Source organism: Triturus cristatus, chromosome 2_1, assembly GCF_964204655.1.
Source record: "Triturus cristatus chromosome 2_1, aTriCri1.1, whole genome shotgun sequence".
NCBI lineage: Eukaryota > Metazoa > Chordata > Amphibia > Caudata > Salamandridae > Triturus > Triturus cristatus.
Genome location: NC_140581.1, coordinates 388,293,875 through 388,314,166, shown reverse-complemented (window position 1 = coordinate 388,314,166; position 20,292 = coordinate 388,293,875). Strand labels below are relative to the sequence as shown.

The 20,292-nt window shown below is 44.8% G+C and overlaps 1 protein-coding gene across 1 annotated transcript in view; it reads left to right on the top strand.

Annotated features, from left to right (window-relative positions):
* ELOVL7 (ELOVL fatty acid elongase 7) overlaps nucleotides 1-20,292 on the top strand; it is a 148,879-nt gene that overhangs the window by 84,993 nt on the left and 43,594 nt on the right. Inside the window, exon 6 of the mRNA XM_085631496.1 lies at nucleotides 14,213-14,318. Within this exon, the coding sequence (XP_085487622.1) occupies nucleotides 14,213-14,318 (106 nt within the window). The remainder of the gene's footprint in view (nucleotides 1-14,212; nucleotides 14,319-20,292) is intronic.

Sequence of the window (20,292 nt, the reverse complement as noted above, 5' to 3'; positions counted from 1 at the left end):
TCAGGACTAATTTGGGACTGTATCCGACCTGCGCTTCTTCGTGGTTGATATGAACTTTTGACTTTGACTCGGTCCAGAGCGACCAGATAGCTGCAGTTGGTCTTTTATGATTTTATGCTCTATTTTACACTTTATTCTTTCAAAATTCGTAACTCCGGTTCTACTGCTTTGTTTGTCATTATGGTCTTGTTTTATTTCTTAAATAAATCTCCACTTTACTAACCTGGCGTCAAATCTTTTTCTGTGGTATTTTAACAGTTTTACGATTTAAAGTGTTGCACAAATGCTTCGCACATTGCCTCAAAGTTAAGCTTAACTGCTATATGCCAAGGTACAAGGGGAATGCGCAGAGGTTAAGTTAATTTGGGGTTTACTTGTGCCTTACCCTGACGAAGATTGTGGTTGCTGCCTGACAAGGGCTCACAACTCAGTCAACCAGTAATCCACTTTCCTACAGTAGTACAACACAAGAATACTGTTACTATACTTCTTAGGTTTAGAAAAGGTTTCAGTAATTTCAACTTGAGCTGAACCCCTGGTAGCTGACATTGAGAAAAATGCTTAACTTAAACTGTGTAAAACATTCAGGAATTTCAAAACCGTTAAGTTAAAAACACAATATAAATGCCACTCCATTTATAAAAATAAAAAAAATGACATAACTACAATCTAATGAAGTGGAGAGGAGATATGAATTATTAAAGTTTGAAGTAAAAAATAGTGCAGCAAAGCTCCAACCGCGGGCAACTAGTTGCACTAGTCCGGTTAAGGTTTGAGGCAGACTGATGGAGTGTGGATTGGATATGAGACCCAGATAGGTCTCGGTCAAAGGATTACCTTTGGCCTTACAAACTGTCGGCTAAATCCTAGTCGGCATTCAACAATGGTGGGTTGCTGAAGAGTGGGGTCCTGGTGTGGTTGCTGATGAGCAGTGTCCATGGCCAGGAAGGTCTTGACATTTATCAGATTCAGCTCAACCTCTCTTAGCAAAGTCTTCTACGTTTGGACTTAGAACCTTTTCTGGAAGTCAGATCTCCTTCAGCAGGGCAGGCCAGAAAGTTTGACTCGACCAGTAATTTGATATTGATGGTGGTCCCAGTCTCCTGCTAGTTCTTCAGAGAAAACATTGGCAAAAAGCTTCTTAGTCCCAGCATTTGCAGTTTGGGCAGGAGGAGTGCACTCTAAAACCATCTAAGGGTTCAGGGTCTGAGAGGCACCACTTAGTGTGAGTATTCAGTCCAACAGAGGCCAGCAGCAGGGTCCAGAGTAGGTACAGTTGGAACCGGTCAGCTGTGCTTTCAAGGAAAGTGAGCTTCGTGCAGCTTTTGTGTCCCTGTAGTTAACAGGAGGTCAGGCAACTGACCTTTGGGCCCACTTATCATTCCTGAGTACAAGTAGGAGCATGTCCAACCCTTAGGGTTCTCCTCACAGATCACAACAGCAGGTGCAGTCCTTCCGTCTTCAACCGGTCCGTTTTTGTTGTTTTCATCTTACTAAGCTGGTGCGAGATCTTTGTGTGTTTTTTTCATTGTTTTACTGTTTGTACAACACTTCAAACATTTTACACATTGCCTCTAAGTTAAGATTGACACCCAAAAAGGTGTTCTGGGGGTGCCACTTTTATGTATCATGCCAGCCTGTGGGTGGAGGGGGGACTCCTGTTAAACCCCTAACCAGTGGGGCAAAAGTTCCTCTGGGTGACCCTACCAACTTTTGCTGTGCTAAATGTGTTTTAGTGAAAACTATCCCACAATGTCCCTCTCTACCTAAAACTGAGATAGTAGAAACGTTAAGGATATGGAGTTAGTTGATCAGCGCTTTGCTAAAGGCATATCTGCCATAGCTGATTGGATGACTGATCATTTTTTGCAGTTAAATGCGGCCAAAACCGAAATCTTGATTTTTGGTCCTGCACTTACCTCCTGGTCGCCTGCATGGTGGCCAACGGTGCTAGGCCTTGCCTACTTTGGTGGCAAAAAATTTGGGAGTCCAGCTGGATGCACAGCTATCAATGAAACACCAAATAATGACTACCGCTGGGACCTGCTGTCGCACCCTGAGCCTTTTGCGCAGAGTGTTCATTTGGCTGCCCCTCGCAGTACGTACAACCCTAGTTCAGGCTCGGATTATAGGTCGCCTCGACTATTGTAATGCTCTAATAGCCTCTGCGAATGAGGCCCTTAGCAGATTACAGATCGTTCAAAATGTGGCTGCATGCTTAGTCCTTAATAAGCCACCTCGTACCTCCTCCGGGCCACTCCTGAAGTCTTTGCATTGGCTTCCTATTCGCCAGAGAATAAAGTTTAAGCTTTGCTGCTTGGCCCATAGAGCTGTTTCAGGCAAATGCCTGAGCTATATTGCGGACAAGCTTAAATTGTATCGCCCGAACCGGTGTCTTAGATCAGAAGGTAAAGGGCTGCTGGCGATCCCATGTTTTAAGAAAACTCGTACTGGAGGTAAAAAAGTTGCCTTTCTGGCCCCAAAATATTGGAATTCCCTACCAGAGGAGCTTCGTAAATGTTCTAGTTTTATGCGCGTCAGAAAACTCCTGAAGACTGAATTAGTCGAGGCCTGAGTTATGGAAACTTTCGCTAGTCTGCTCGGTTTTCTATGCTAGCGCGGAGATATCCCTGTGGGGGCGATTCCTGCGCTTTACAAATTCCTTACATACATGCATTGCCTTGTGCAGAGCTTCTGTGCCCACCCTAGATGTGTGGTGACGGAAATGAGCAAACCTTCCCCTGTGGTCTCTCAAAACCAGTTCTGGGAGCACCTCCTCTACTACTGGGAGAGGTGCCTGGCTGGTTACCAGGACACTAGAAGGACCGGCACAGGTGTAAGCTGCATCTGCCAGTGACAGACTAGGTGTGAGAAAGTAGATTATTAGTTGAAATTAATGGGAGTCTTCAAGTAATAAAGGCGCTATTCCTCACGACGTCTAGATAGGTCTCTAATATTTAAACCTAAACTCAACCGTTGGTAGCTGTGGCACAGAACAGACAGGCTAAGCTAAGAAAATGTATAAAGCATTGATCCGTCCTAAAATAAAGTAGAAAACACAATACCATATAAATCCCACTACAATTTATAATAATATAGAATATTTTAATGAGCAAATACCATAGTCACAAAAATTGGATGTAGGGAACTGGAGAAATGATTTTTTTCATAATTTTAGGTGTCTCTAGTACCAAAAAAGCGACAGGCGTGGGTATCTGGTTGCACTAGACCGGGTCAAAGCCAAAAGTTAATGCCAATTGGAAAGCAGCACGTTTTGGATACAGGGAGCGGGTTTGGTCCAATGGAAAGTTAAACTTCTGAATAAGTCTTTTTATGGGATAAAGTCTTCGTCGACTGAGCTGTTGTAGAGTTAGGGCCAGCTTGATCTATAGAGTGCAGGACCTTGGTGGGAGCCTCAACTTCGCCGTAAAGTTCGAGGCTCTTGATGTTGATGCTGAAGAAACTCTGAGCAGCGGAAGTCTGTAGATCAAGAAACCGTCGGCAGCTGGGTGCTGTTCGGCACTGTTCCCTGTAAAGTCCTCTACTTCTGGACCTAAACGTTTTTTGAAGGCAGGGTCCTTTCAGCGGGGCCAGCCACTAACTTGAGTCAGACTGGCAGTTGAACGGCTGCGGCTCAGTGGCCATTTGGCGGTAGCATCTGATACTTTTGGTAAAAGTCTATGACAAAGTTTGAGTTTCAACTTTTAGAATTTGGCTGGGGAGTATACACTAACATTTACCCAAGTAACCCAGGGCCTTGGGGACACCACTTGGGGAGGGGGGATCCGGATTCACTCAACGGAAGACCACTATAGAAGTCTAGGGCAGGTCTGGTTGGATCTGAACTCTTCAAGGCGGTAGACTTTATGGAGCTTTTGTGTCCTTGTAGCTTAACCGGTCAGCCAAGTGAACCTTGGAGTCCACTTCTCAGTCCCTGGGTACAAGTGAGAGCCGGCCCAGCCCATGGGTGTCTTTCTCCATAGGTTCAACAGGTGCAGTCCTTCTCTCAAACTAGACAAGAGGTGTTCTGCAGAAGGTACTCAGAGGTCCCACTTTTATGCATGGTGTTAGCTTGTGAGTTTAGGGAATTCCTGTGCAATATAGAAAACCTACTCACTTTAACATCATTTCCTAGGGGTTTGGCCCTCAACAATCCCACAGTGCTATGCCAAAATCTAAAAATGGCAGAATCTTTCATTCCCTTTTCAGAGCTCTGGGGACACCTCTGAAGTATGTCTAGGGAATTGAGGAACTCTCCTCCTCACCCAACTAGGATTGGTGCCACTCTGACTACTTTGACAATGACAGGTGCAAGCCTAGGTGTGAGTTACATCTGCCTGTGATCGGGGATGCCCCTTTGAAGCTTGTGAGTTGGTGGGCACTCACCCGCACCCCTGGCCATCCTGTTAGTAGCAGGTCACAGCTCCTCCCAGCCACTGCCTTTTTCTTCCTTTTCCAGGGAGCCATTCACACCCCCATTTAGGTGACCTGATGACATTTTTCATTAACCCTGAAAGGCTTTAAGAGGCTTTAGGCAGTAGAATGCCAACTTTCTATTAGTAAAGTATACAAAGTGAGGGATGGAATGCTTGAATTAATCTTCACTCCTGGTAATTACACTGGCATGTGGATTACTCCCAGACAGTGGACAAAAGGCTTTGGTCTGGGGGAGATGTCCCCCATCCCCCCCCAACTGAGCAGGATGGCCTGGGTCCCCTCCCCCCCCTCCCCCCCCTCAACTGAGCAGGATGGCCTGGGGCACTGCCCAGCCCCTTCCAGAGCTGGAAAGGATGTCTAGTCTGTCACTGGCAGATATAGCCCCCACCTTGGCCTGCCACGCTTTGGTCTTCATAGCCAGCTTATCCCCAAACCCAGTAGAAGGGAAATCTACCCCACAACTGCCTTGCAATGACCCCAATGGAGGTTTGACCATTATCATAGCCAAACCTTTGGGTGGGCAGGGGGAGCTCTGAACAGGTAGAAAGTTTCTGCCATGTTTTTAGGCAGAGAGGGTACTGTGAAATAGTTAATGGTAAAACACATATGAAGTGTAGAAAAAGTGGATACCATCAACCAGGCGCGCAATGCCCATTGGGCTCAAAGGGCTTTGGCTCAGAAGGACTGCACATGCTGTTACCTGTGAGGAGAACCCCAAGGGCTGCACCTGCCCCACACTCCTACCCGGGCCTGACAAGGGGACTCCAAGTGTGAGTTGGATGACCTGTTAAGCCTCTGGGACACAACAGCCACACTATGCCCACTTTCCTGAGAGAGCACAGTTGATCAGTTACAACTGGCTCTGCCCTAGACCGTTTTGGCAGTTTCTACTGGTGTGTGATGCTGTTTCCTAAGTCCAAAGGGAGAAATCTTCAACAGACTCCACGCCAAGAGCTTTTAACTTTTTCGGCCTTTAGCTTTTCCTAACTTCGACTGCTTCACCAAGACCTTGTAAAGCAGCAACCCGTCGTCATCAACTTTACCTTTGGATACAACCTAGTGCCTTGCCCTGCTGAATACTACACCTTCTGAAGTTCGAATGTATCTTTTTGACTGGGATCAACCTGGGCCTTCTAACTGAACTGCTCTCCAATGTGGTCGGTCCTGAACCATACCCTTGTCTGGGTCATTCGAAAATGGCACCCCATATCTCCTGTCCCCCCCCCCCCCCCAACTGGATAATTGTCATTTTAGCCCTTAAAATAGTCTCTAATATTACACATTGGATTGGTATTTTTACTGTGTTCTTGTGGGGTTTTTTTCCTTTTTTTTTATTTTTTTTTTACTGTTTTGGTGTTCCTAAATAGTTTAGACGTTATACCTAAGGTAAGTCTGTCTGCTTTGTGCCATAGCTACCAGGGGTTGAACTCTCATTCATAGAGAAGCATTCCCTACTGGAGTAAGAATACAGACCGGCCCCAAAGGAACCAACTCTCCTCTGTGGCATTCTAGAAAGCACCTGTCCTTGCTGACGTGGCCAGACTGCTGTATCTCGCCTCATCAAAAACTTTGATAAACTTTACAAGATAACACCACCACTCCCATCTAGAATGGATCCACCTACCCACGCACCATTTTTTCAAAACTACTGCATAAATCCATCTATGGCAGTATGCCACAGCAACTGGCATCAAATACACACTTCTGTAAGTATGAAAAACCTGCTGTAATATTCCGTCAAGCCATGCAAGTAAGGGAAAACGAGATGCCAAGATATTTCCTACTACTCCTCCAAAGAATGAAACTTCATCCTAGTGGAAATTCAGCAGAATCCATCCATCCTCCGCTTCTGGAAACTCCTTTAGTCCCTGCCCATCAACCAAGACAAAGGCACATAGGCTTACTCAGGATATTCTTTCACCTCCGGGGAAACTGGCACTTTTTATGTTTAATGGTTCCTTCCATTTCTCATTGATCTCTAAACCCGGTGTCATGTACAGTGATTCATTTCTCTATACTTGGGTTTGCACTAAATAAATTCAACATATAAAGATGTTGACTGTGCATATTAATTTCCCAATAGGGGCTTTATGTTTGCGATAAAAGTCCTAGTTTAACTTTGTAGCAAACCTATGGCATGTACAACCCGCTGACCCATTTGTGAGGACTGTGACCTGCAGGTTAAAACAATAATGCGTTGAGGAGCAAACACTGGTCATCCTCCACTTCTGTTCTTAATGGTCAGATAGCATACACAGGTGATGGGGTTGGGGGGCGCAGGTGTTGGGTTGGATGTCAAGTGTCCCCCGCCCCACAGTAGGCCCCACCCCAGAAATGGATTTCGGCTGCCCGTGCTAGGACCGGTGTGCTGTTTCTGTGAGAGTCGAGCTAGTACTGCTCCTACAGCAGCTGTACTTGTTCTGCTGTTCTATGACTGTTCTACGAATTATGGCTTTAACCCAGATCTCTTGACTGGGGGTGAATGTTTTGATTTGTTCTGCATTCCGTCCATCAATTGTCTCTTGCTTTCTCGCCCTAAGTGTGCCAGGTATGCCCAGACGTGGGTCCTGGGTTCACTGTGCCACTGGAATCAAGCTATCCTGGCTGAAGAGGGCTGAAACCCCGAAACCGGACCTAGGATGTTTGTTTTCGGTCCAGGGAGGACCTGGCTTGGCAGTTTGGGCTGGACTGTTCCCATGAGGCACAGGGGCAAAACTGATTTGCATATGGCCAGGTCTAAACTGGGGTGGCATGGTGAGCAAAAGAATGATGGATTTAACCCAGATCTCTTGACTGGGGGTGAATGTTTTGATTTGTTCTGCATTCCATCCATCAATTGTGTGTCTTTTGCGTTCTATGACTGATGGCAGGCTCTAATTGCTGCTGCCACTTCTCTGCCTGTTTTCTTGTGTCTGAGGCAAGCTACTTCTGACACTGCTCTGCTTGCTCACTCCCTGTGAGGGAACACTGCAGTACTGCTACTGCCCATGCTGTAAGATGTAATGTGGGCCAGGGCAGGAGCATGCACCGTTGAACATCTGGTCTACTCTACTACCTTTTTACCTTCTACAGGTATGCCTTACCACCACACAAGTAGCTATTAAATTCCCCTAAGAGAGCAAACCACATTACTCCGGTGGGGCTAGATATGCAGCTTGAAGATCACTGCCTTGAAGGGGAACAGTGCTTCTATCCAGTATTGAACTTCTGCCTATAAATCCCATTGTCCCTTCATTTATAAAACCCACCGTCCCTTCCATTTATAAATCCCAGTTCTGTAAGCAGTCCTCGTCAATTTACAACCCCTTCTATCTGAATTTAGAATATACTCTAAAAGGCGATTCACTTTCAAAATGGTCTACTTTTCTAAGCCCTCTGCTCTTCAATTGCATCTCCTAATGTCCACCTCTCAACAATTGGTTGCTGATTGGTCAGTGGTACCTGATATAGCGCTTTTTTTTGTAGGTCTTGGTTGCAGACCACTTTAGCTGTTAGACGTATTGTTACCGATACATATTATATACTTAAGGCAGCTTTGGGTTAGCCCCTAGCCTCCTGGCTGGATCACTTTGTATGTCTTCTGTGTCTGCTCTCTTTTATGGTATTTCTCCTTATGTTGGTCAGTTTCAGGAATATTTTGGTCTCGAACTTCTGATTGAATGAGCTGTATCCTCCACTATTGCCTTCAGCTGACTCTTATTTCTCTATCGGCACTCTGTGGAAGTGCAGCTGTGTTCTTTTACTCTGTTCTTGCTCCTCATTCCATTGCCTACTTTATTATTATTTCTTAGGAGGGACCAGCATCTTCAAAGTGCTTCTGGGCACAGTGTGTGTGTGTGTGTGTGTGTGTGTGTGTGTGTGTGTGTGTGTGTGTGTTTTTTATTTATTTATTTTTATTCACCAGCTCTCTGTCCTGCCTTATTTTATTTGTAGGGGGGCCCATCAAAGTGCTACTGGGTAACGCTTGGTTCATTCCCCTGTCCTCCCACTCTGACACGCATTTTTTTAGGTGGAGCCTAGCGGCAGCGCACATTAACTGCTCGCTCTGCGAGACTGCTGTAGTAGAGTATGGGAGAGAAGCTGCGCCCACTCTCCCGCCCATATTGTTCATTGGCATGTCCTTGTCTTTCGTAAATGCTGCCTTCGGATTCGTTAATAAGCTTGTTAGTCCCTCCTTAGTACGGCCTTGTCTTCTTTGTGCCCTCCCATGGCTACTGGCCCCTTTACTTCGGTTGTTTCACAGGATCTGTTATTTAGTCTGTAAGCACGATTTACTTTATTGAATTTCTCTTACTGCAGGCAGGACATGCGCTGCTTCAGCTGAAACGATTGTGCTTTTTTTAAGCAGCACGGCCGCCCCGTAACAGGGGCATCTGCTTTCAATCACTTTAACCTGGCATTATATTTTCTGTTTCAAACCCCCCCCCCCCCCCCACACCCCCCAGCCCCCCAGTTAAATGGATTTAGAAATGATTAGTGAATTAAGTCATGTGAATTCCAGGTAGCACATAATCCTGTGCTAATGGGCTGAAGCTGACAACAGCACATCTGTGTTGCGTGTCCTCTGCACTAAAGCCACCTGGCGGATTGTTTTCAAAGCCTGTTTTACTGCGCAAAATCTTCCCCTTCCTCCACATGACAGTTCGTAGAACATTGGTCCAGGTCATGGTGATAAGTAGACTGGATTATGGAAATGCTCTCTTAGCTGAAGCTAGTGAATCCCTGCTCCCCAAACTCCAGGTGGTCCAGAACACGTTGGCCAGGCTTATTCTGAACCGCCCTGCTGGAACTCCCTCCTCTCCCCTGCTGAAGGAACTGCACTGGCTCCCAGTGAAGAAACGTTCCCATTTTAAAATTTGTTGCCTCGCCTATAATGCCTTAAAAGGTAAAGGTCCATTGTATCTTCAAAAACAGTTAAGGGCCTATGACCGAGTTGCTCTCTCAGATCCAGCGACAAAGCCTTACTGTGTGTCCCTCGTATCCGTCAAACACGCATGGGGGACAAAGCCTTCTGCATATCTCGCTCCAAGGTACTGAAACAAACTTCCACTGACCCTGTAATCCACCCCCACCTACTGTCAATTTAAGTAATCACTAAAGCATATCTATTCTGAATCCATATGGTATGCACCTCCTGCTGGGATCCGATATAGCGCCGAGATGCCCCCGGGTGAGTCTAACGCTATAGCAAATGTTAACATAACAGAACACCGCCACTGCCACCACCACTGCCACCACCACCACCAATATTACCACCAATACCGCCACCACCACCACCAATACCACCACCTCCGCGCCTCTCGCCCACTAGTAATAGCAGAGGCACTGTACAAGGCCGGAGCTGCAGCCGAGACAATCCCTCACTCCCTGAATGCCTGCCATAAAGCACAGCCTGCCCTGCACCAGGAGCTGCGACAGTGTAATCACCGAGTGAAAGGTGTTGGAGTGCTTTGTTAGTGTTTATAGCTCAGATCATATGTAGCTCACTTCACACTTTGTGTAATTTACAACATACACATCTTCACTTTCCCTATTTATTACTACTTTGAAGACATCGCAGGCCGGTCTCTTTCTCTGATATTCACAATCTAACAAGCGGTCGAGAAGGCTGTTTTATTGTAATGTAATAGGTCTTGCATTTGCGAGAGTTTAAGCTATTGGTATTGTAAATGACAATGCCTTTTGTGTTTTAAAACTCAAAACATAAAAAAAAGGCATTGTCATTTACAATGCCAATAGCTCAAACTCTCGTGAGTGCGAGACCTATTGCATTGCTTGTTTTCTCCTTGACTTTATTTTTAATGTACTGCTCTGACATGGCCGTCCGCCATGTTAGAACGGGTACTAAATAAACAAGCATTGGCATAGCCAATAGGTCTCGCCTTTGGGACCTTATAAGTGTTTAGTTATCCAGCACAATATCCTTGGTGCAACAACAAGTGTTGCATGGCTAAACACTTATAAGGTCCCAAAGGCGAGACCTATTGGCTTTGCCAATGCTTGTTTGTACTCAAGTCAATAACCGAAGGAGTTACTCGTGTTTCCACGAACGTCTGAACTTGTCAACAATTTAAGGATCAAAGTCCAACAAAATATTTTAAAAAATATATAAAAGCGCTTTGTGTTAGGTAATGCTTACATGTACTGAACGAGCCATAACATTTGTGAACTGGTGTTAAACTTTGTCCACTCTCTGTAGCATGAAGCTTTACAACCCTTCTATTTTTATACTAACGCAACGAGGCTTGAAACACAGCAAATAGGGACCGTAAAACACAACTTATGTTTTGTGAACCTCAATTCAATTAAAACCACCTAAACTCACTTATGTTGCCTGATCTTCTTTAGAAATAGTTTTAGTGAGCAATGAGTGCTGCTTGTGTCCATGTGCAACTGTGCGTTACATGGTCGACAGCACTGAGTGATGCACACATTAAGCAATTAAGTTTAATTTTGGTTGATATAAACAATGTAATGTATTATATAAGATAAACAAAAACACAGGTGCATTAAACTGCCACTTATGGGCATTTGAAATGATGCAGACCATTGTGTATCATCTCTAGTGTCCTTTCTGGGGATTCCCACAAAATGAAGTCCAGACTGGTATCTTCGGAAGGTGAGCACTCTATGCTAAATGAAAAGTTTACGCACAAAAGTTTAGACTTCCTGATAAAAAATAATATAGTCAGAAAAACTTTAGCAGTTTGCGTTTTTTCTTCTTTTTTGGTGCGTTATACTTTATGTGCTGCTGCCTGGCGAGTATGGCTGCCTGGTTGCTCCATGTCAGCATGACACCATGTTCCAGTCCTGTGCTTTCCTTTGACAGCCTGCTGCATGCGGAGTTGTGGTCTCTGTTCACTGCAGTTGCTCCAATGGGGCTCTGACACCTGATTATCAAATACATTGTTTTATTTATAACAGAAAGACTCCATGCTGGAAACGTGCTGTCTCTGCCAATATTGAGCCATCTGGCAACCCTACTGGTGAGGCATAATTTGGGTGAATAATTTAAGTTTAAAACGGAGTCAGCCAGTCGCTCGCCATTTTTTGCTAGGAGGGTCTTTCATTTTCATTCAAAGCAAGACCTCACTTAGCCTGTAAATCTCATGAAAGGCAAACTGCTGACTCATGGTTTCTGTTGCCCGCGGAGTTTTCATCTCACAAAAGTCATAGGTGTCAAAGCTTTCCCCGAGTCACTGAATTAGCCAGCGCAGTTAAAGTGACAAATCTTTAAAGCTGTGGGGTTGGTTGACTAGGGGTGGCGGCGGGTTGAGGGGGGCGCCTCCCTACAAGAAATCTGTGAGAAATGTTGATATGTCACGCGTCGTAATGACTATCATAAACTGGCAAGATGTCACAGTGCAATAATGCATCTGATGCAGAAGTCCTAACGGCGCTCGCTCAGCCTTTTATCTTTCCAAGGTCTCCAAAATAAGCGCCAGGCCGTATTTATCTAGGTACGGACTGTGGGCATGTTTCTGATAACCCCTGGAGACTGGCGGCCTTTCTTTGACTCCATGAGTCGGGACTGTTATGTATACACATTGTGGTGCCTTGCACGCACATTCAATATAATGTCAGTGTGCCTTTTACTCCGCCCCCACTGCGGTCCGTGGTTAATAATAGACATTTGGAGTGCGATTGGAGGAGTCTGTACTTTCTACGCAACAAAATCTGTGAGAGCTACGGAATGCCTCTTATATACAGGGAAATATGAATTAAAAGGGGCGAACGTCACAGTGCAGAGCAAACCTAAACGCTACATAAGAGTGCACAATATAGGGCTTAAAATATCTTGCATCAAAAACAAGCTGAAGGAATGATTGACCACTCTTCTTGGCTGTAGAGTGCGACGCACGGCGGGAGGTGTTAGTGTCTGAGTTAGATGACACCAAGCAGGGCTTTAGTGAGCCGGGTCCCACCTGTTATGCCTCTGCCTAGAGACAAGCAGACGGAGGGTGGAGGGTTTTAAGGAACCTATAGAAATGAAATGCGTCACGTTGGCATTTAGCAGTCGAGGCCACTTGTGTGGGTGTCAAGGTGCGTCACAGAAAGATAAAGAGTAGACAGTTACCTATTAACGTTGTAACGATGGTGGTTCGATCATTGACACAGAAACGGAGCTATTGAAATGCATATGCCTCTGTTGAATATGCATATGCTTCTTGCTGTGCAAACATTCCTCTTCAGCGCGTGACGCGCTTCGCTTGTTCAGCCATAGAATGTGAACACGGTAAAGATTTAACGGTGTTTGGTGTTCTACTAAAGAGGTACCGCAGGTGCTCTTGGATTCGTAGGGACTGATATAAATAACATAAACAAATGATTCCCCCTTCTGCCCTTCTGCCCATCATTTAAAGATTCAAATTGTTTCTTTGCATGGTAATGTTTTATTAACTTAATTTTCGACGGAATTATATAAATCGCCCGTTTTTACATGTAGAAAGTAGCGGTTGATGTGCATTAAAATAACTTGCGCGCACCTCGCGCAAGTAGGGGGGTGGGGAGGAGTGTGGCAGAGAGCAGGCAACGTTTCCCTTGCGAGAGATAAACAGGCCAATGAGCGTCTGTTGGCTACTGACGGGGGTGTGTGTGTTGGGGGGGGGGGTGGAGGGGTGGTGTTTTGTAGCTGAGAGGAAGGGGTCACATCAAAGCGGCCGTGCGGCCCACGAAAGTGAAAGCAAACGAGTGCTTTCAGGCCTCCAAATGGTGCGCGCGCCCGGCCGACGCACATGCACTGTATTTGGAGGCCTGAAAAGCCACTGTTTGCACTTCCAAAACTCGCTTACTATAAGTCTCACCAGAGCAGCGCTAAAGCGCTGTCTCAGACGAGACCTAAAAATGGGCACTCTACATCACACTGCATGTGTCACGAAGCACGTGGGTCTGTATTGTGAGCCACCTATGCATCATGACACATGCATGTTTCATGATGCGCGCATATGCATTGGTATCCATCTTGCTATGGATTTGCTTTAATAGAACTCATTGTAAGATTACCTACCATGCATGCATCATGATGCACATGCTGGAATGCACATGCCAGTCAAATGTATTTGGCAAAGCCTATACCTCGACCATTTCAAGCTGAGACCCTATGTGTTTGCTGTGAAGTTTTCAATCCCAGTGATTGCATCTAGAGAACCTTCTATGGCACAAGCCAGTTCGTTCATGTGGTATTTTTTTTCCCATTGCCCTTTGATCAGGAGAATATTATTAACCGAATTAATCTGCATTAGCAAAATAGCGAAGGTGTGCTGTTTGTTCAAGCTAATTTCTAGTTTGTCGCACTTGAAGTTGTGCTGGCTGTTTTTTTTCTTTCTTTTTTTTCCTTCTAATTCTAACATGTAATATGCACTCCTTTATAACATATTTTGCTTTACACTTTTCTTGTAATTCCCTCTGTAGCCTTTCTTTTTGCATCTACACAGGGAATTTCTTATTCCTTGAAATCATGTAAGAGTACAATATGAAATTCATGCTACCCTGCTATGCACATATGCCTAAAAGCTAGAGCCAAAAATCTGCCCTGGACGAGTGTTTTCAAATGTATATACAGTGAATATATTTGTTTGGAGCATGTCTAACATGGGTCCCACATTTAAAAAAATTCTGGTATAACAATTGGTGTTGAACTAGGAGGGACACGTGATGAATCTATTTTCTCCCCTTTGTGTAAAATGTCTTTTTAAGCAGTGTGGACATCGTTGACGTTGTATGCCTCTGCAAACCATGTGTGTAACACTAATGCATTTGTACTTGACCGTTTCAGATCTTCTTTGTTCTTCGTAAGAAAAATAGCCAGATCACATTTTTACATGTCTACCATCATTCTGTCATGCTTTGGACTTGGTGGTTTGGAGTCAAATTTGCAGCAGGTAAGTTTGTTTTGGTAAAACTGTGTATGGCTGTGTTAATTAAGCACCCTTCACCAACTTGTGCTGCAAGACAGACTGTGGGGCAGTCAGTCTAATTTGGGTTCTAAATAAGCAGCTAATTATGCAAAATCCAAATGCTGTACTACTGCTTCCTACATGGTTGAATCCAGGCCCACTGTTTTGGGAAACAGTAGCCTCCAGCCCCTGATAAACGAAACCCGCACATTGTCTGGTAGAGACATCTGCTGGAGACCCAAATTACCAGGTACTCAAGTCAATGTTACTCATGGAATGAGTGGATCTCCCCCACACACACTTATTTTATTTATTACCTTTATTGCTTCTTCATTCCATTAAGCCAGCGTTGGATATCAAATGTGTACCTTCAATTTATAGCAGCTCTCTAAGTAATGATACGTTGAAATAATTTTCAGTACAACTTCTAATGATTTTGCTCCGTTTTTAGCTCATTAAGCATGCAGAGCAGCTATGGTTTAGAAGTAGTTAAATCTTGTTTGGTTGTAACACATTAGTATAAACCAAAAAAAAAAAACTTAGAAATTCATCGATTGGACTGGACACAGGCCCTGCACCCTATCCACCGCAGTTGGCCAACCCCTACTGTGCATCACCTTAAGCCACGAGCAGTAGGGTTGACCAAAATGCATTGCCTTTGGCAAACTCTCTTCAGTGGCTTAGACCCACTGCACACTGCTTTTGAACATATGCACCCTGACTGGTTGCAGCGCATGGCCTCGAGGCCCTGCGCCTAACTCTATGTAGACAGCCAAACCTGTGATGAATTGGTTACAGGGCAGGACCACTCCTCATTAACTGCCTGCCACATATCCTTTTTTTGAAAAATCTTATTGCTTGGGAGCTATTCGTTCCTTCCCCCGCTCCCCAAATGGGCCTGCAAGTCGGTGTGGATGTGCCATGCCCTTTTTATGTTTTGCCTGCACAGCACTTGCGCTGTGCTTGTGAAATCTATTGTATTCAATGTAAATCAGGGGCTTACCATCCTGTCCTTGCTTTTCATTGGTTTGCGTGCTTGCTACTTAATTTTCCTCTGTTTCTATTGGCTGTATCCTATTGTCCCTTGTGTGCTTCTTATCAGTCTCCCGAGGCCAAAGTACTTTTTAAAATGTTTTGTTTGACTACATAGTGCTTGTTACATAAAGATGCTACTTTGGGCGTGATAATCAGCATACTGCAGTTTTATGGAGAGAAAAAATTGTTGCTCATCTGTTGTAGTTGAGTTGAGTTGTAGAATTCAGGCGACTCCGAGCAGAGCGTCTGCTTTTCCTGCATGCGTGCCTTTCACACAGTTCTGCATACCAACACCAAATGCTCACACTAGCTGCACGAAGTGCCTCAACCACAACTTCACACATCACTTGCGCTGTCTTTGTTAAACATCTTCCAAAATGTCCACTTTGTTTGCAGCTTAACAGTGAGCATGGCCCTCGTCCTTTTCCTGCATCTTCAGTGCAAGCTGGTTTTACAGAGTGCTTAGTCAGTCTTCCATTTCAGCAATGAAAGTGCCAGAGTAGCAAGCTTATTGAATGCATGGCTCTGGCCGTGTGAGCAGCAAGCCTAACATTACTCACCCCTCAGCCTCTCATCAGCAGAAGCCAGGCTATAATAAGCACCTTTCTATAGGGAGAGGCAAATGCCACTGCACGGAGCGCTCCAGTTTCGAACTGTCACCTTGAGAGAAGTGGCAGGTTACGATCTGTGCCCTGTCGGTGCAGAGGAGCAGGGCATAGTCTGTAGAAGCGCTGGGATCCACAGTCTGTCAGGACGGGCACCTAAACTCTTCGGGTGCCTTCACATTCAGGAGAAATTATGTGCTTTAGAATCCCCTCTGAGTGCACTGCCTGGCAATTGGAGGGTGCACATAATCCTAATGTTGTGTTGGAGAGGACCGCATCGGAGGACATCTGCTTATTGGTAGTTTTAACCCATCTGTTCCTATTTACATGCTCACAGCAGACTTCAGTTCTGAGGTGCACTCTTAAATGCTGTTTTGCTACAGAAGTCACATTCAAGGCGGTGTTTCTCATACTTGAGAACTGTGGGACTTCGTTACACATTTTGACTTCGGGCTAATTATTCTTGTACAGGCCGGGCAGGGCACTGCCTTGTGTGCTCAACTTTTTAGGTCGAGCCTAGAGTCAGCGCACAGTCGCTGCTCTGGGGAAGATCTGTGGGAGTTCAGTACAGGAGAGAAGCCCCGCCCACTACCCCGCCCATATTTTTCATTGGCTTGTTTGTCCTTCGTAAATGCTGGCTTCTGATTCGTAAAGAGGCTTGTTAGTCCCTCCTTAGTACCTCCGTGTTGTCATTTGTAACCTCCCTTGGCCACTGGCCCCTTTACTCCGGTTCTCACACGGTACGTGTTAATTTTAGTGTTGTAAGCACTATTTTCTTCATTGTGTTTGTCATACTTCGAGCAGGGCAACGTGCTTTGTTTATATTCGGCGCCCTGTGCGCGCTTTCACTTTTGAAGCTGCCGGGACAATCTCGACCGCTTGTTTTAATAGTTGCCTTCCGCCCATCAGTTTTTCATTTGGACGTCCTGCTGTTTTTCATTAGCTTTATATTTTATTTGCTCTGTATGGGGGAGGGTGGGTGCAATGGGTCACGGCAGTGAGTAGTTTCACAGTGCGAGCGTGACTTCCAAGGAAACCCATACACCCCCCCCACTGTCCTGACTGCCGGCATCCCTGTGCGCACCACAGACCACCTCACTCTCAACCTCACATCCATGCCGACAAGCCCCCTCTGCACCTCACACTCCCTAGTTTTTACTTTCACTGCCTGGCTCCGCTCTGAGCTCCGTTATAATATTCTAGCCTCAGCGCGGCACCGTCTCCACTGCAGCCGTGCAGGGCTTTAGTTTTATTTGTAATGTTCTTAATGATTACACAGGCAGCATCTGTGCTGCCTCAATCACAACAGCACCAATAAATATTAATAGCCGGCCCTCTCACCAATTCTTCCTGATGGAAGCGAAAGGTGATCAAGCGTCTTGGACATTTGTTTGACTGCTTAAGCTCAAAAGCAGATGTTTCATCCAAACCGCAAAAAGAGAAACGTTTAATAGTAAACAACCACTAAAAGATCTCTTGTGCATAAATGCATTCCTAATTCATTCATTTTCATCACACTGGCAGCTTTCAAAGCTCGCAAACTATCTATTTTAATTACCAATGACGTTTGACAAAACATCTGCCATGAACCCGTAGTCTTTCCTGTGGAAAACAAGTACCTGCATTTTGTATTCGCAAAATGTTCCTCCCACACCCCTTCCCTTTCCGTTCTGGCCTCGCCTGAGCACCCCTCAGGAAGTTCCAATATGGTGTTTCCTACCACCGCCAATCCTGCAGCCCCAGAAGATAAATAGAGGTTGGAGCAGGCCGCTGGTGCAGTAGTCGTAAAGGGTTGGGTTCACGAGCCCGCAGCGATGTAGTGACCCTCCTTCATCAGCACCCTATGCTGCCAGTGAGTAGGGGACACACATTTTTGTCCTCTGGAATGACAGTGTGGGCACTACAGACAAATGCAATCTAGAGCATGTGAAACGACAGCTCGAGTGCACAGTATTTCATCAGCGTGTGCCTGTTGTGTTGCGTTTGCCCTGTCTTATGTGCTAGCTGTGCCTTTGGATGTCAGCAGGAAGGTTCCCCTGCTAATGGTAGTAACAATGGCTGCTGTCGCAAAGGAGTCAGTTGTGGTTGCTGTTCCAGTGTGTTTACTCTGGCTACTATACAAACACTGTGTATGCATAATCTGAGTGCAATACTGTATTGTGGTGTCCTGTAATGCTGTGTGCACACGAACTGCAGCGCTAGTTATGTTTTAGCTGTAGTGTTTTGTAGCACATGAACAAAATGCAGACCACACCTTTTATAACGGAGCATTTATTTATCATCTCTTCATAACACCTATTAAAATAAGATTACCTTTCCCCTTGTTCTCAACATGCTGGTTCTTCCTCCTTCCTCTGTACCTTTCCCACCACCATCTCTACCTCAGTCTACCTCATTTCATTACCTTGCTGTTAAGTTTGAACGATTTTTCTTTCTCAAAGCACACCCCCTCTGTAGGTACCTCTTGCTGACTTACTCCTACAAGCTTTAAAAAATGTGCTCATTTCATACCCTTAAAGCCACTACATTTCACATTTCTGGTAAGTTTCCACTGGCGTGTTAGTGTTTGGTCTAGGAACTCTTTTCTTTTTTCCCTGCTCATGTTGAACATGTATGTTTTTGTTTGCAGCTCCTCCTTGCTTAGGTCTAAAATTAAAGACGTGTGCATTTCTGAAGTTTTTTTGGTCAAAGCAACATATTTTAATTTTGTGCGAAGGCCGCAATTTTTTGTATTTATATTTCATCATTTCTAAACTTGGTAACACATTCCACACAAATACTCCTCACCATGCAACATAATTCTAATCTGCATAATTTCACTCAAGGCCACACACTTCCATGCCACACAATTCACCTCTACACCTTTCCATTCCACACCATTTGATAACAAACTACATAATTAAACTTATCACAATTGCACAACACACTGCATACATCCAATCCACACAACAGAATTCAACATCATGCCACAAAATTCAACATCATGTCACAAAATTAAACTCCACTACGTACCACTTCACAACACAAAATACCATTCCACATAATTGCACACCATAACAGACAACCCACTGCCCAGAATTCCAGTACACTCAATACCACATAATTACTCTACACAAAATTCCACTGCACACATGCCACATAATTACTCTACACATCTCCAATACACACAATTCAACAACTAACAATTCCACTCCAACCCAGTTTACTCCACTCCACACCACGCGCATCCACTCCACTCCTGAACACATAGGTAAAAGACCTTGTTATTTACACCTCTAATAGCTCTAATTTACACAAATGCGAGACCTATTGCATTGCAAATGCTTGTTTACTAATGTAATTCGGTCTGCTTCAGCAGGCAGTAATTGAAGGGTTCACATAGGGAATCCAAGTTGATTTCTGAGTGGGCCATTGTCACAGCTTTGGCAACCAGCAGATCCGGGAAGAGGAGAACATTTAAAGCGAAAACTGAAGAAGTAGAGACCCCAAGATTTCCCCCCACCCCCGAGAAAGGAAATGAAACTCAGCTGTTTTATGGGCTTTAAATTTAGGCTGCTGATAAATCTGAAAGACGTGTTCACTCAATTTAAAGCTAAATTGAGTTCTACATCGGTATATTGTTTATCAGCAAATACATGTTTTTAAGTCTGGTCTGAAGGCAGCCTAAGCCTTTTCACTTGTGAAGTGAAACACCACACAGGAGAAAGTAAATTGAGCTTTATTTCGACTAGGCTGGACGCACAGCACCGGTTACTTCACGCACCAACTCCAAAAGTCTTTTCTTCATGCTCGCCCACGATCCCTAGCAAATTAGCTCTTATGACATCACTACATTTGCCCTACACTACAACTTGCCTAATGTAATTAAACAAATTATCTGCCTAAAATGAAGGGCACTTTCATGTGCGGGCTGAAGGGACACTAATTTACTTTGCCATTCCTTCTGTATTTAAGCCTTGTCTTCAGGCTACATTAGACGCCAAAAAACACGAGGGAGTGAAGAGGTGCAATAAGTCGCAGACTCTGCCTCCTCTATATGTTATGAAAAAACAAAGGAAGTCCACGCTAAATTGGAAACAATCCTATTCGTACAAAAACAAAAAACTATTGGGTTTCCTAAATAGGAAAAACAATCTGTGTTCTAAAATAACCCTCACCCACCAAAAGGTCCTTTGGTGGCATGCTTCATCATCTGGTTCTTCCTGCCCCCTGCGGGATGGGGCGTGCTACAACCGGAGACGTGGGAGCACTTAATAGTTAAGTGATACTATGTATTTAATGTGCGAGTCGAAGGGTCAGGGAATTAATGAGTTAAAAAA